Below are 15,964 nucleotides of genomic sequence, written 5' to 3' on the forward strand. Positions count from 1 at the left end.
CTTTCCCCGGAGTGGAACTTAATTGAAATTAAGGAGGGAGGGCTGTGGGGTGGGAGCTGTGTCTGGCACCGGGGCTGCAGGAGGAGGCTCTGCTTTTCCTTTATCTCCTCCGAGGGAGCCTTGCAGGGCGACACGGGGATTGCCTCTTAATTACTGTAATTGCTTGCTGATCAAAAAAAACCCAAAAAAAACCAACAAAAACAAGCAGGCTGCAGCCTTCCAGGTGGATTTCAGGGGTGTTGCTACTTCTTCGGGCAGAAATGTCTCGGTGACATGTTTAATATGAAAGGTACACACGGGCTTATCGTGCTGGCATCTGCTCCTTTAAAGGGAAAAAAGGAGCCTGGCAGGGAGAATGGGGCTGCTGAGTTTTCTCTTATGCATTTATGGCACCGTTCCTATAGAGATGGAATCTGCAGAAGGTTTCTCTATTTAGGGTTTGGTTTGTTGTCTCTCTTTTTTTTTTTTTTTTTTTTTAATCTCTTGATTTGGCTTCCAGTTCTTTCCTATAAACAGGATTTTTAAACTTTCTTTACGAGTGGCAAAGTGGGCTGGCTAATGGAGCCTGCAGTTAATGAGTTTGTCTCCAGGTTGAGTAAATGAGGTTTTGCAGGCCGTTTACTTAAAGGCTTTGTTGTTAATATCGGGCTAATTAGCTGTCAGTAATACCCAGCTCCATCCTAAACCTGCTCTCCCTGCGCAGCCAGAGCAGCTCTGTGAGGCTGATCCTGCTCCAAGCACCAGCCCAGCTGAGCCTCTGCCAGGGCTGGCTTCCCCCTGACCGTGCAGGGAATCTCCAAGGGCAGCACTTTGTCCTGGAGCCCCCTCCAGCCACACTCCTCACATTCTGCTTTGCAGGGATCCTTTGTGGGGGCCTGTCCTGCCTCCTGACTGCACAGAACATTCCTGGTCCTGCCCTCCTGGTGCCCAGAGCATGCTCTGGAGGCAGAATCCTCTGAGAGGACCTTGAGTGCTGGTTTCACTATAGAAAATACTAAATCCTCTCTCTGGTGTAACCCTCTCCTGCCCATCAACTCTTTCATAGCAGCAGAAATGCCTCAGATTTTGCTGGGAACCCTTCAAACGGCTCCTCCTTCTGTTTTCTTTGATTTTTTTCCCATCTGCTCTATTCCTGTTATCCCTGAAATGTTTCTGGTGGCTGTGCAGGTGAGTTCCAGGTGATGCTTCCACAGGTTCATGAACAGATTCGTTCCATCAGGCACGAGGCCCCTGGGACCCACATTACATTTTATATTATATATTTATGTATTATGTTTCTATTTTGCTGAGGTTGTGCCCCTGGTGATTCCAAGTTTGTGGTTGAGAGCTGAGTGCAGGGAACAGAACCTGTGGGTCCTGGCTGGGAATGGGCTGAACTTCACCCAAACCAAGGGATTGCTTTGGATTCATCCTGAAAAGGCGCCCGGGCTGGCTCAGGTGGATGTTTTTGGCATGGGGTCAAGGGATGTCATTCTGTTCCTTTCCTTTGGCCTTCCCACCTTGATTTTTGTGGGCTGAGGAGCCCTGGCTTTGCAGGAAGCACTCAGGATCTGAATCCTGCCTTCAGGGATTCCCCCAGCTTTTTAACACAGGGGTTCCCAGGAAGCCCTGAATAAAGCCAGGTTTTGTTTTCCACTCCCACTCTGAGGTGAGACAGAATGGAAATTTGGAGCTGGGCCTTTTGCTGATCTCCCAATTTTTTATTAAATCCTTGGGGAGCTCCCAGAGCTGTGCAGGAATTTTAGGCCAGTCTGTGCTGAGTTCATTGGAAGGGTGAGGAGCTGAGGTTTGTGTGCTCTGTGCTGTGACAAGGGGGTGACAGGAGGGGCTGTGCCCCAGGGTTTGTGTCCTAACCCCCAGCAGTGGCAGCTCCCATCCTCCTGTGGCTCCAGAATGAGTGTGCCATGGATGCCATGGGGAAAACACAGTCCCTGTGTTCCCAGCTCGTGTGGGAACCATTCCCACATGGGATGGGCCCTCATGGGATTTGGGAGCTGCTGCTCTGGGTGGTGCTGGGCACTGGGGGACTCTGGCTGGGGCCCAGAGGGCACTTTGGGATTTGGGATGGGAAGGGAGGCCAGGGCTGCCTGGAATCCAGGATCCCACCAGCCCCGTGTGTCCTGCTGGAGGAGCCAGGGCTGCAGCATCTCCTGGGACCCCTTCTCCTGCAGCCTGGTGGTCCTGGGCCTCCTGGAGGTGCTGCTGCTGCTGCACCTCCTGCATCCCTGGGGTGGGGATGGGCTCCAGGCAGGACCTGCCCCTCTCCATCCCACACTGGGAGCATCTCCCCTGTCAGGACCTGCCCCTCTCCATCCCACACTGGCCCTGGGAGCAGCTCTGGCTCAGGCACAGCTGGACTGGATCTGGAAGAGCCCTTGGAAGAGGAGCCCTTGGAAGGGGAGCCCTTGGAAGAGGAGCCTGTGCAAGAGGAGCCTTTGGAAGGGGAGCCTTTGGAAGGGGAGCCTTTGGAAGGGGAGCCTTTGGAAGAGGAGTCTGTGCAGGAGGAGCCTTTGGAAGGGGATGCTCTGGAAGAGGAGTCTTTGGAAGGGGAGCCTGTGGAAGGGGAGCCTGTGCAAGAGGAGCCTGTGGAAGGGGAGCCTGTGCAAGAGGAGCCTGTGGAAGGGGAGCCTGTGCAAGAGGAGCCTGTGGAGAGGAGCTCTGGAGCAGGAGCAGTGACCCCGTGGCTCCGCTGGCGCTGCTGTGGCCGCTCCTGGCGTGCCGAGGGAGCAGAGGCAGCCAAGGCCATCCCTGCTGCTCCCTGGCTGAGTGAGAAAACACCTGTGGGGCTGGAAACCCTCCCAGAGGGGGAAGCAGCCCCATGGCTGCCCTGGCCCCTCCCCAGAGCCCGCTCCGGAGATCAAAGGGGAGCCCTGGCTGGGGAAACGGGGCCCTGCCCAGCAGAGCAGAACGTTCTGGAGCCAGGGCTGGCAGGGCAGGGCAGGGCAGGGCAGGGGGACGTGGTTCCCCAGTGAATGGAAGCTCCCCTGCCTGGCTGCTCCTTCCCCAGCGCCTCGAGGCTGGAACTCAGCTGGAGAAGGGAAAATTGGGAAGAGCGTTCAGTTCCTGCTGCTGGAGCAGCTGGGAAATCCCTCTGGTGGGAGAGCAGGATGGATGGAGGGCTGGAAAACACACCTAGGGAAGGCTCTGGGGCTCTCACCCTGGATGGGGATGAGCTCACAGGCTGCTGCTGCCATCCTCCTGTCTGTGCTGCTGGGGACCATTGAAACCAAAACAAGATCTCTGCTTAACAGAGGAGCCCAGGACCAGAGCTGGACTGCAGCTGAGCAGCTCAGGCCCAGCCTCTGTCTGTCTGTCCCTCTCCTTGGGGGGGGACATCCATGCTGGTGGCTCTGCCAGCTCTCCAGTTAGGCCAGGGGAAGAAATGAGGTTTTGGCCTTGTTCTTGCTGGCAGCATCACTGCTCCCCAAGCCAGGCTGCTGAACGTGGCTGGAGTGGGCACAGCAGGAAAAACCCCTGAGGCTGCTGACCCAGCCCTGGGCTCTGGGCTGAGCTGGGTTTGCTGCAGGTCCTTGGGGATGAATAAAGGGAACCTTGGCCTATCATGGTTTGTGGTAGGCCAGGAGGGGAGGATGGACAGGCTGGGTGCTCCTGCCTTGTCTGGGAGAGCCTGGGCAGGATGAGGCTGTGCAATGTCCTTGGCTGTGCAGGAGCTGCGTGCCCAGGAGCTGCCCTGGCCGTGCCAGGGATGGGAGGCTGGGCTGGGCTGCTCAGGGGGATGTGCTGGGGCTGCAGAGGCCCAGCAGATCCTGGCCTGGCTCTCCCGGCCTCCCCGGGGCTGTGCCAGAGTCCATTTCACACCTGGCGGCCGCGGGAGCTTTGGCAGATCAGTCTCCAGCATTACCCCGGTAATGACAAAAGCAGACAGCAAAGCTCCAGCAAAGCTGGAATTACTGCTGGCTGAGTCATGTGAAATCTTCCAAGTTTTAAGCGTGGAAATCCAGCCTTTCCCTGGATTCCTCCTTCCTCTGAGCCACCCCCATTGTCCCTCCCCTCCCTGCACCTGAAATCTGCTCTGCGGCTGATCCGATGGAGTTTATGGTAATTAAGTGTTATTAAATCCCCTCCCCCTCCCTTTTCTTTGCTCTAATGACACAGCTGTGGGGGGAGAAGAAAAAAAAATTCAGTGTTTTTCTAAATCAGGTCTGTGGCTTTGCTCCTGAGACCTTTGGGTAAGAGCATCAGGAGGGAGCTGAAACAGGGAGCTCCTGCATCCCTGGGGGAGGAGGAGGAGGAGGAGGGAATCCTCCCTGCTGGGAAGGAGACCTGGACGGGAATTCTGCCCTTTCCTCCTTCCCCTGCTGCTTCCAGGGCTGTCCTGCAGGTCTGGGATGGGGTTAAGGGAGCAGGGCTGTTCCCAGAGCAGCCCCTGCCCTTCCCTGGGCTCTGGGTTTTGGGGCTGGGGGACCCAGGGCAGGGTGGGGACGCAGCTCCTGATCCCAGCAGGGCTGGGAGCTGCCCAGGGAGGCAGCAGGGTGCAGATGTGGGTCACTGGGGCACAGGCTGAGGCTGCAGGGCACCCACAGTGCTGTGTGAGGAGAGCCTGGCCCTGCTGGAGGGCTGAGCTGAGCTGAGCTGGAGTCATTTACTCTCTGCTCTTGGCAGCCAGGGATGCAGCTCTTGGGTGTTGAGATGTTGTGCAGCTCAGATTATTATTATTATTATTATTATTATTATTATTATTATTATTATTATTATTATTATTATTATTATTATTTCAATCACTATAATTGCGGTCATCATTATTGTTATTATCGTTACTCATTGTTATTTATTTTTCTATTTTATTGTTGTTATAATTCATTATTATTATTGGGATGATGATGAGATGGTGATTGATTTTATGATGATGAGATGATGATGACAATGACGATATGATGATGATATGATGATGATGATATGATGACAATGATGCGATGATGATGATGATGATGATGATGATGATGATGATGATGATGTTTCCCCCCATATTCTGGGGAGGGGGTGGTGGTTTCATTCCAGCCTGTGCAAGGTTTCTGCCCCAGAGGCCGAGCCCCGTGGGTTGGGTGTCAGACCAGGGCACAGCAGTCCCTGAGCTGCCTCATTTCTCAGCCCCTGTGTGTCCTGGGCTGGTTCTGGCTGCCCACTCTGACCTTTCCTGATGGGAGCCCCTCTCTCAGCCCCCCAGCAGCATTTCCAGTGCCATGCTGGGACTGTGCCACCCCTGTGAGCCCTGCAGCAGGAACTGGGGCACACAGGAGGGTGGCCCTGTCACCCCCCAGCCCCTCAGTGCTCCTGTGAGTGCCAGCCCCGCCACCCCCCTTCCCTGTGCCTGGGAGTTCCTCTCTGAGTAATGAAAAGGCTTTGCCTGTGGGAAAGATCCAAGATAAAATAGTGTTGGAGCAGCCAAGGCAGAGAGCAGTAATTACTGAGAGCTGTGCTTACAGTAAACACAAAACCCCTGTGGTTTTCCCTGCCTGGCTGCCAGGCTGGGATCCCTCGGGCACTCCATGGGCAGGGAGGGGCTCTGGGAGCCCCCAGGGTGCAGAGGGGACGCAGCCTGCTCTGAGGTGTCCCCCTGAGGGCTGGGCAGGGGGATGGCAGCACCGTCCCCTGGGGCTGGGGCAGCACTGCCAGGCCTTGCTCTGATGAATTCTCAATTACCAACAGGCTTACAAGGAAAGAATTCCCCCAAATTCTCAGAATCCCCCAAATTCTCAGAATCCCCAGGCTGGGAGAGATCCTCAAGACCATTGAGTCCAGCTCAGCCCCAACCCCTCAACTAAACCTTGGCACCCTGGACTCCTTTGGGATGGGTCTGGGAGATGTCCCTAAGCCCTGGAGTTGTTTGGGATGGGTTTGGGAGATGTTCCTGAGCCCTGCACTCCTTTGGGATGGGTCTGGAGATGTCCCTGAGCCCTGCACTCCTTTGGGATGGGTCTGGAAGATGTCCTTGAGCCCTGCACTCATTTGGGATGGGTTTGGGAGATGTCCCTGAGCTCTGGACTCATTTGGGATGGATCTGGAAGATGTCTTTGAGCCCTGGTCTCATTTGGGATGGATCTGGAAGATGCTCCTGAGCCCTGGTCTCATTCCAGAACTTTACCACCCTTTCTGTACAAACCTTCTTCCCAACATCCCACCTGAATTCCCCTTGGTGCAGCCCAGCACATCCCCTCTGGTATTTGCCATCAATACCAGTATGTGACCCCCAGCTTTCCTGCAGCCAGACCCTGGCTCCCAGCTGCCCTGCTTGCCCAGGCTGAGCGTGTCTGTGTGTCTGTCTGTCCCCAGAGACGTCGCAGACGCCGGCGCTGGAGGAGGTGGCGCAGATGACCCCCGAGGAGCACTACAGGCGCATGATGTCCGCCCTCAACGAGCACGGCTCCTTCGAGGAGCAGCAGCAGCAGCAGCAGCGCCTCTTCCAGCTGGCCAACAGCATGGCAGTGCCCAGCCACGGGGGTAGGGATGGACAGGAGGGGCACCGGGCTCTGCTGCCATGGGGGCGGGATGGGGCTGGGCCGAGCCGTGGGGTTCTGTTGGGATGGGTCTGGGGGATGTTCCTGAGCCCTGGATGGGTCTGGGATGGGTCTGGGGGATGTTCCTGAGCCCTGGACTCCTTTGGGATGGGTCTGGGAGATGTTCCTGAGCTCTGGACTCCTTTGGAATAGGTTTGGGAGATGTTCCTGAGCCCTGGAGTTGTTTGGGATGGAGATGGCCCTGAGCCCTGGACTCCTTTGGGATGGGTCTGGGAGATGTTTTGGAGGGAGCTGCATCCAGCACGTCCTGGGCTGTGCCTAAAGGGGGCACCAGGAGGTTGCAGGATCATGAGCATCCCTGCCCAGGTAGAGCATCCCTCCAGAGGTAAAACATCCCTGCCCAGGTAGAGAGCAGGGCTGGCACGTCCTGCCTGCCTCAGGAGCAGCAGCAGCCCCAGCAGAGCATCCCTGGAGCTGCAGGAGGATCTCTGCTCCCAGTGTGAATCCCCAGGGCTCCTTGTTAGGTTAATGAAGAGGCTGTCTTCTTTTCCACTCTGTTTGATTTGATTGGCTTCTCTGGGGGCAGGAAGGGAATGCTGTGGAGGAAGGATTTGCTTATCAGCAAAGGCACAAACACAAACCTGCCCCGGCCCCGTGGGGAGGGGGCAGCAGCTGGGGCTGGGCCAGGCTGTGCCAGGCACTGCAGGGCCCCTGCAAGCTCAGCTCTGGTGGCAGAGGGGCAGAGCTGTGTGCCACAGGGCTGGGATGGCACGTGGGAGCACGCACAGAGGGAGGGACAGCGGGTGACAAAAGAGGGGCACTGAATATTCAGCCCTGACTGGAGCCTGGCAAGGCTTGGGCACAGCACAGAGCCTGGGGTGGCACCAGGGCTGGGACAGACTGGCCCTGGGTGGCTGCTGGCCACGGGGACGTGTCCATCCCTGCAGTGTGTGCTGGGGGACAGCTGGGTCACCCCCTGCCCCCAGAATAACCAGAGGAGCTCATTACCTTGGGAGCCTGGCGTGTTTTGATGGGGATGATTGAATTCCCTCAGCAGCGTTTGTCAGGGGGGTCACGCTGGGGTTTGGGGTGGGCAGGGGGGACGAGGAGCCTGCACAGGCAGACTGGCTCAGGGAGCACTGACAAGACAAAACTTGGTGTATTTTTGGATTGCCTCCACACCACAGGGCTCTGCTTGGGCTATAAATTATTAGTGCCAGTACAAAGCGCAGTTTATCTGCGGGCTCACACGGAGGCACCAATAACATTAATAATTTAAAAAATGTTAATAATTTAGAAATCTTTTTTTTTTTTTTTTAATTGCTTTCCAGCCCCCCCCTCCCCTCCCCTCCTCCGCCCCCATTCTCCCAGTGGCATTCATCCCACATTCTGAATTCAGTCTGTCTCCGTGCCTGGAACCTCCATCCGCCAGCGTCCCTCTGTCAATCAATCTGATTTCCCAACTGTCAGAGTGGGATTGTAAATAACAGATCCTCGGGGGGGCCGGGCAGCAGGGAGGGGGCAGGCAGGGGAGAGGGGGTGTGAGCGGGGGTTGTTGCGGTCACTCAGGATCAATGCAGCTCCTGGAGCTGGCTGCACGCCAGCCCTCTAAATTACAGCCGCCGTGGCAATCAGGAGTGACCTGGGCTTTTCAGATAATTAATTTATAAACATTGCAAGGTTGCACGGTCTGCCTGGCTCGGCGAATTCTCGGGGTTTTTTTTTTCCTGTCATCTGATGGTGTTTGGCTGTTCCCTGCATGCTCGTGCAGTTCAGAATGGTTTCAGTGTTTGTCCCCCTGTCAGGGCAGGAATGGGGGCAGGAATGGGGGCACTGCTGTCCCCCTGTCAGGGCAGGAATTGAGGCACTGCTGTCCCCCTGTCTGGGGCAGGAATGGGGGCAGGAATGGGGGCACTGCTGTCCCCCTGTCAGGGCAGGAATGTGGGCAGGAATGGGGGCACTGCTGTCCCCCTGTCTGGGGCAGGAATGGGGGCAGGAATTGGGGCACTGCTGTCCCCCTTGCTGCCAGCACAAACAGCAGCTGTGGGAGCACTCTCAGCCCAGCACGGGGCTCCAGCCCTGAGCACCACCCTGGTGTTTGATCTGTGATTGATGGAGCTCAGGCTGGGCTGGGCACATCGTGGTACCAGGAGAGGTGGCTGGGATGAGCAGAACTGAGGGAGAAGAGCCTGGTGGGGAAAAGGGAGACACAGAGATGGGAAGTGTGGCATTACCAGGGTTTGCAGTGCTCCTGCAGCTTGACACACCAGCTGTGGGAAGAGGTGGGTGTGCTGCTGGGTATGAGGGCTTTGAGGGTCCGTGCTGGAGGTGATCCTGCCCAGGGTGTGCTTGGCGAGGTGAATCTGCCCCTGCTCCTCTCCCCAGCTGTGGTTTCCTGTGGCAGGGTGAGGGTGTGAGGGAGGTTTCCTCTGCGGGGATGTTTCCTGTGCACCAGGAAAGGGCAGCAGAGGCTCTGGGGTGGGATGTGAGCTGTGTGCAGGGGGATTTCACACAGATATCAGCACTGAGGGACTCCTGGTGCTCCCTGGGAGAGAGCAGCACCCTGGGAAAGCCTCAGTGTGCCTGGCCCAGGTGTCCATGTCACTCGTTGTTCCCTGAGGCCAGGGCAGGGCACCTGGGCTGTCCCTGCATCACCTGCCCCTCCCTGGGGCTCCTTGGCCGTGTGCACGTGTGACTGTGGCCTTGCCTGCTCTGTCCATCCCAGGGCACCGTGGGGCCTGCACTGAGCCCTCAAGGGGTGTCACTGCACAGGTGTCACAGGCAGGGTGACATGGGTGTCACAGGCAGGGTGACACAGGTGTCAGGGGCAGGGTGTCACGGACAGGGTGACATGGGTGTCACAGGCTGGGTGACACAGGTGTCACAGGCTGGGTGACACAGGTGTCAGGGGCAGGGTGTCACGGACAGGGTGACACAGTTATCACAGGCAGGGTGTCACAGGCAGGGTGACACAGGCAGGGTGACACATGTGACAGTGCTGCCATGGTCCCAGGGCAGTGACGGCTGAACAAGGGCTGCGTTTCCTTCTCACCTGCAGCTGGCCCCAGGACTGCTCGGGCTGGGAGGGGGGTCCCGTTCTGTCCCCCACGCTCAGCTGCTCGGGGCCCAGCCCTGCCCCGTCCTGGGCGGGTTCGGCGCTGCAGAGCCCACGGGGGTCCCGGGCACAGAGAGCCCCGGTAGCCCCGGCGGGAGCGGGGCAGGTGCGAGCGCGGCTCCGCTCGGGACCGGCCGGGAGAGGGAGTGCGGGGAATGCCTCGCTCTGCTCCCGCTCTGCTCGCTTCCATCCATCCCTCCTTCCATCCTTCCCTCCCTTTTTTCCGCTCCTTCCCTGCCTCCCTCCCTCCGGCAGGAAGGCAATTAAGCCGCAAATCCACCCCCCTGCCGTAGTTGCACAATTTCCTCCGCCGCCGAACTCCCAGGGCGGCGGGGGCGGATCGCGCCCGGAGCCGCTCGGAGCCGGGGCCGCCGCTCCCCGCCGGGCTCCGCCGCCGCCCCGGCGCCCGAGAGCCGCCCCGAGCCGCGGGCTGGCCCCGGGGAAGGGGGGACGGCCCCGGCAAAGGGGGGGACAGCGGAGCCGCCGGGGGCTGCGGGCACGGCCGGGAGCGGCCCCGGGGCACAGCGGGTCCGTGTGTCTGTCCGTGTGCGTGTCCGTGTGCGTGTCCGTGTGTGCGTGTCCGTGTGTGCGTGTCCGTGTGTGCGTGTCCGTGTGCGTGTCCGTGTGTGTGTCCGTGTGTCTGTCCGTGTGCGGGTCCGTGTGTCTGGCGGGGCCAGGGCTGGGGAGCGGGCTTGGGGCACAGCGGGTCCGTCTGTGTGTCCGTGTGTGTGTCCGTGTGTCCGGCGGGGCCGGGGCTGGGGAGCGGGCTCGGGGCCGGCCGGCAGCAGCTCCAGCAGCTCCTCCAGCAGCTCCTCCAGCAGCTCCAGCAGCTCCTGACCGTTCCCCGCTGTCCCCAGATCTGCTCCGGGCGCGGCAGGAGGTGGCGGCGGCGGCGGCGGCGCGGACCCCGGGCGCGATGGAAGCGCACATCCCCTCGGCCAGCAACTCGTCCAGCCAGCGCAGGAAGCAGGGCCTGCCCCAGCACAGGGACAGCCACTTCCCCGACAGGTACCGGGCACGGCCCCGGGGCGGGGTTTGCGGGGCCGGGAGGGCTGGGATGGGCTGGGGTGGGGTGGGATCGGCAGTTTGGGAGTCGCCGTCCCTGGAAGTGTTCAAAAAGCGTGTGGATGTGGCACTGGGGACGTGGTTTGGTGGTGACCATGGTGGTGTCCATGGTGGCTGGACTCGGTGATTTTTGAGGGCTTTTCCAGAATTTGGGGCTGTGTAATTCTGAGCTGGGCAGAGCTGGTTTGCCTGGGCAAGGTGTGACCGGCTCCTCTGGGGGCTGTGCAGGTGCTGGGGATGCTCCTGCCCCACTCTGGGGTATCTCGATGGAAAGGGGGGAATCTCTGCCTGTGCTGATCTGCATCCACATCCAGAGGAGCGAGTGCCAGGCTGGGATGATCCCAAACCTGTGCTGGAGGTGCCGCTCTCCCCTGTTTGTAGGCACAGAGCAAGTTGAGGTGTTGAAGTTTGCATTTCGTAGCATCCCCAGATAATGAGAGAGGAGAAATGCTCTGAGGTGGAACAGAAAGAGAAGAAGTTTTCTTTGTTAGGGAAAAGAGCCTCAGCTTGCCTCTCCCACTGCTAGGAGTGCTGGAAAGCTGATATCCCCCACCCCCAGGAAATTGTAGCTCATTTATCTTGCTCTGTGCCACGAGCCATTCCCTCTGCAATCAAGAACTTCAGAGGGAAATTAAATTAAAGCTGTGTGCGTTCCTGACAGGGATGGAGGGACAGGAGGGGGCTGTGGGGATGCAGGGGCTGTGGATGTCATGGGATGAGCACTGAAAGGCTCTGGCATTTCCACTCCTCTCGGCTTTGGTGTGGGGCTGGGGGCAGAGCAGGCTGCACTACCAGCTCTGCAGTGTGTGCGTGGATGTGCTGAGCCCAGAATTTCCCCCCATTCAGAGCCTTGGAGATCCTGTCTGGTTTTCCTGCTCTCCCAGCAACACCTTTGCACTGTGGAGGGGCCGGGCAGCCCTGGAAGCCTCTCTCTCTCCCACAGCGTGTACTTTGGCTAACCCAGCCCATAAATCCCAGCTCCTGAGCAGACCTGGGAGGAATGCAGGGATGGAGGAGCCTCCTGCAGCCGCGTTTCCCCAGCGCTGTGTGGGCTGGAGAGGAGCCAGCCCGGCCCCAGGGCTGCCTGCAAAAGCATCCACGGGAGGGTGGAGGCTGCTCCTGGGGAGGTCCAGATGAACCCAGGGGTGCCATTAATTAATTTACTATTAATTAATTGGAGGCTGCTCACGGGGATGTCCAGATAAACCCAGGGGTGCCATTAATTAATTAATAATTAATTAGAGGCTGCTCACAGGGAGGTGCTGTTGTAGGAGGGGTGTGCTGAGCGTGGGGAGGTCCAGGGGTGCCATTAATTAATTAATTATTAATTAATTGGAGGCTGTTCACGGGGAGGTCCTGCTGTAGGAGGGGTAGGCTGAGCGTGGGGAGGTCCAGGGGTGCCGTTAATTAATTAATTATTGCGTCTTTGCTGGTCAGAAAGGGGCTGGGAGGTTGGGTGTGTGGGGATGAGGCACACAAACACACGGCTGTGGATTTTCTTGGGCCAAGGTCGTGGTTGTGGCAGTGATCCCTTCATCTCTTTGCTCCCTGGAGTCAGTGAAACTGAGACATCTTGCCAAAAGCAGACCCAAGGCACAGTCTGGAGAATTCATTTGGTTTCGTGGTTTTGGTTTCCTGGATCCTCTGGAGATGGGTTCAGCTGGGATGCCAGGGCCTGGTGGTCTGTTTGGGAAAATGCTTGAGTTCAGTGTTATAAAAAGACTTGGAAGAGGAGAGGGTACAACTGAAAGGTGCCACTGTAACCACTCCAGCCTGGAGCTCTTCCATCTGCACGCTGCTGCCTCTCCTGCAGGGCTGGCAGGTGGCTGTACCCCGCAGAGCTGCTGGGATGCTGCTCCTTGGCTGCTGCCTCCAGGATTTGTTGGCCAAGTTCTGCTGGGCTCCTTCAGCCTGGAGTGTTCCTCCCCGAGGAGCTCATCCCTGCCTCTCTCTGGGGGGAGCCTGGGGAAAAATTCCTCTTGAGGGGAAAATCTCTCATGCCCTGCACAGAGAAGGGGCTGGGGCAGGGCTGGGTGAGATCTTAGATTCTCTGCTCACTGGGGCTGCAGAGGAGCTGGGGCAGGGCTGGGTTTTTGTGCTGGACTCTCTGCTCCCTGATGTGAAGCTCCTTGGCCGTGTTTGGTGCACTTTTCTGTGCTGGTAGCTGTTGGGAGTTGGTTTTTGTGCCCACACCGTGGGCTGTGGGGTCTGGGGGTCCTGCCCCTCTCAGGGGAGAAGAGGGCAGAGCCAGGCAGGTGCTGAGGCAGGTGTTGGCACAAGCAGAGGGCTCTGAGCAGGCAGAGGGAGCGCAGCTCATCCCCCAGGAGCTGGGGGAGGCAGCAGGAATGCCAGGAGCACGGAATGTGCCAGGCTGAGGTGCCAGCAGCACCCCCAGCCCGGGCTCCTGGGAGGCCCAGCCCCTTGGCAGGGCTGAGCTGGGGCTGGGAGCCCAAGAGAGGCACCCCTGCCTCCCCTGCAGGGGCTGACAGACCCTGCACCAGCCAGAGGCTTCCTCTGAGCAGAGATGTGCCCAAAATACCCAGCCTGGCTTCTTGGATTCCCTTCCTCCCATCTGCTGTTGCTGTGGTTTGTTCTTCCACCGCCTCATCCCTTCCCCCTGCTCTGAGGAGGTTTTCCTTTTTCCTGCTGCTTCCTTGGGCTCCATCTCCTGCCCTCTGTGGGCACCATCTCCTGCCCTCTGTGGGCACCATCTCTCTCCTGCCCTCTCTGGGCACAGCTCCTGCCCTCTGTGGGCACCATCTCCTGCCCTCTGTGGGCACCATCTCCTGCCCTCTCTGGGCTCCATCTCCTGCCCTCTCTGGGCACCATCTCCTGCCCTCTCTGGGCTCCATCTCCTGCCCTCTCTGGGCTCCATCTCCTGCCCTCTGTGGGCACCATCTCCTGCCCTCTCTGGGCTCATCTCCTGCCCCTCTGTGGGCACCATCTCCCGCCCTCTGTGGGCACCATCTCCTGCCCTCTGTGGGCACCATCTCCTGCCCTCTCTGGGCTCATCTCCTGCCCCTCTGTGGGCACCATCTCCTGCCCTCTGTGGGCACCATCTCCTGCCCTCTGTGGGCACCATCTCTCTCCTGCTCTCACCCACCCCTGCCCTGTGTCCCCCTCTCCTCTCTGAAGGCTCTGATGTTCTGATTTTTGCCCTGCCAGGATCCCTCCTCCCTGGTTCCCACCTGGCTGAAGGGCTGCAGAGCAAAGGCCAAAGCAGAGCTTGCCCTGGTTTAAGCAGTTTGGTTTCAGCAGCAGTTTGGATTTTGAGGGGGCAGGACAAACCAGCCCCTCTCCAGTGCCAGCACATGTTCTTTTCCTGCCTGGAAATCCCAAGCAGCATTTCTAGCAAGGCCTTTGATTTTATTTATTCTCCCTTGCTGGCAGTGTCTGGGGATGGCAGAGCAGCCAGGAGCTCTGTGCCTCCTGCCTGTTACCTCGGGTTTAAAGTGTCTCTTCCTATCAAATGCAGAGCAGAAGAAAGCAGAGCCTTCATGCATTCTTTCCCCCCCTCCCTTCCCTCTTCTTCCATCCGTTCTAAATTTATTTCCATGCCTTGCCGGTTTCAATCTGCATTTCCTGACCCTCTCACATCTCCAGTCACAGCCTGTGCTCCCAGCCTTCCCCCAGAGCCTGGCTCCAGCCAGGGGGGAGCTCTGCTCCAGCCTGGGGAGGATATGATGGGGTTAAAGTGAAAGGCTTGGTTTTAACAGTATAATGTGTAACCCCATAATGACTTTAAATATTGATTATTTGAAGGCCATTAGTGCTTATTGTTAAAGAAAAGTCGATACTTTTTAAGCCTTGCGAACCATTTGTCTCCTGTTAAAGGACATATCAAATTTAGCAGCGTGCAGTGCAAATCCCCTAATACCCTGCTCACAAGCCTCCAGCTGGCATTTCAGGGGGGGAAAGGAAAAGGGGGCAGGGGGAGGAATGCGAGCAGCACAGAATTGCTCTCTTCCAGGGAAGGACAAGGCTTATCAGATGTAATTGCCTGGGGCTAAATTCACCTCCTCAGAGCTGGGCACTGCAATCCTGACTCTGAGCCGTGGAGGAAGAGGAGGAAGGAATTTGGGAATTTGATGGGGGATCTGAGGCTGGCAGGTACCTGGGAGAGGCCGCAGGATCAGTGTGTGCTGCACACCTGGCTGAAGGCACAGCAGCCTTTGTTGAGCTCTCGGGGGCTTTGTGCTCTGGCCTTGCCAGTTCTTTTTCAGGCTGGCTGGGAGGGTGCCCAGCCCCGTGCCAGGGCACGACCTGGAGCTGCTGCCTCCCTCCTGTGCCAGCTCCCCCTGCCAGGGCTGGGCAGAGGGGCTGGCAGGGAGCAGGGCAGGCTCCAGCAGGTTCTGTGCCCGTGGGGGGCTCTGTGGGGTGGCACAGAGGGTCTGTCCCTCGTGTCCCACAGCTGAGGGGCTCCCCAGGGCTCTGCCTGGCCCAGGAAGGCAGGGCAGCTCTGAACTGCAGAGTCTGGAGCAGATGTGAGTTCCTCAGGGATCAAAGTCATGCCCTGTAGCACAGCATGAAAGCATCAACACAACATGGGAGGAAGCACCGGGCTCCCACCACGGGAGAGCCTCTCCTTTTGCAGTACCCAGCCCTGGTCCCATCCCACCCCCTGCTTCCTGGGCTCAGACTGGCACCAACCAAGGAGCTCCTTTGTTCTGGAGCTGCCCCGGGCAGCCTGGGTGTCCCACAGCATCCTGCACATCCCCAGGGCAGGCGGGGGAAGGAGGGCGCGGCCACGCCATGGTTAACAGCGACTTGATTTCCTAAATTGCTTCTTATAAAACGACCAGCACGTCTGCCAGGCTCGTCTCGCCGTGATTACAGCTAATTACGATCGAGCGGACACCTCGGAGCCCCCGTCACGCCGCTTTAATTGTCCCTCATTCATCCGCGGGGCCGGCCCGGGTGGCAGCAGCACTTGGCAGCCCGGCGACCGCGGCCCCGGCTAATTGCGAGGCCTCGGGGATTAGGGCAGGTGATTACACACTTCACGGTGTAATTACATAAGCATCGCTTGGCTGCTGCCCCGGCTCGGAGGCGAAGGTCGAGCGCGGCGTTACCTGAGATTAATTGGAGCTGCCAGCGGCGCGCGGGCGGCATTAACATTGCAGCAGCCGCGATCGATCCGCGCCGCGCCTCCAGACACCGCCGGGGCCGCAATTAGGTTAGGGCAGAGCCAGGGAGGAGGGGGACGGAGCCGGGAGAGGCCGCGGGGAAGGCGGGCGGGGAGGGAGGGGGCCGTGGGCACCGGGAGTAGAGGGACTGGGGAGGGGGAGTGCAGGGGATGCGTGGAATG

At 58.7% G+C, this 15,964-nt stretch overlaps 1 protein-coding gene across 5 annotated transcripts in view; it reads left to right on the forward strand.

Annotated features, from left to right (window-relative positions):
• SAMD11 (sterile alpha motif domain containing 11) overlaps positions 1 to 15,964 on the forward strand; it is an 80,235-nt gene that overhangs the window by 51,902 nt on the left and 12,369 nt on the right. For all 5 annotated transcript variants that reach the window (XR_013185090.1, XM_054647928.2, XM_077190126.1 and 2 more), the window contains exons 7-8: positions 6,292 to 6,459; positions 10,449 to 10,599. Coding sequence is in view for 4 of the 5 variants with exons in the window: in XM_054647928.2 (XP_054503903.2) it covers positions 6,292 to 6,459; positions 10,449 to 10,599 (319 nt within the window). In the remaining variant the exon portion in view is untranslated. The remainder of the gene's footprint in view (positions 1 to 6,291; positions 6,460 to 10,448; positions 10,600 to 15,964) is intronic.

Source organism: Agelaius phoeniceus, chromosome 24 (genome assembly GCF_051311805.1).
Source record: "Agelaius phoeniceus isolate bAgePho1 chromosome 24, bAgePho1.hap1, whole genome shotgun sequence".
Lineage (NCBI taxonomy): Eukaryota > Metazoa > Chordata > Aves > Passeriformes > Icteridae > Agelaius > Agelaius phoeniceus.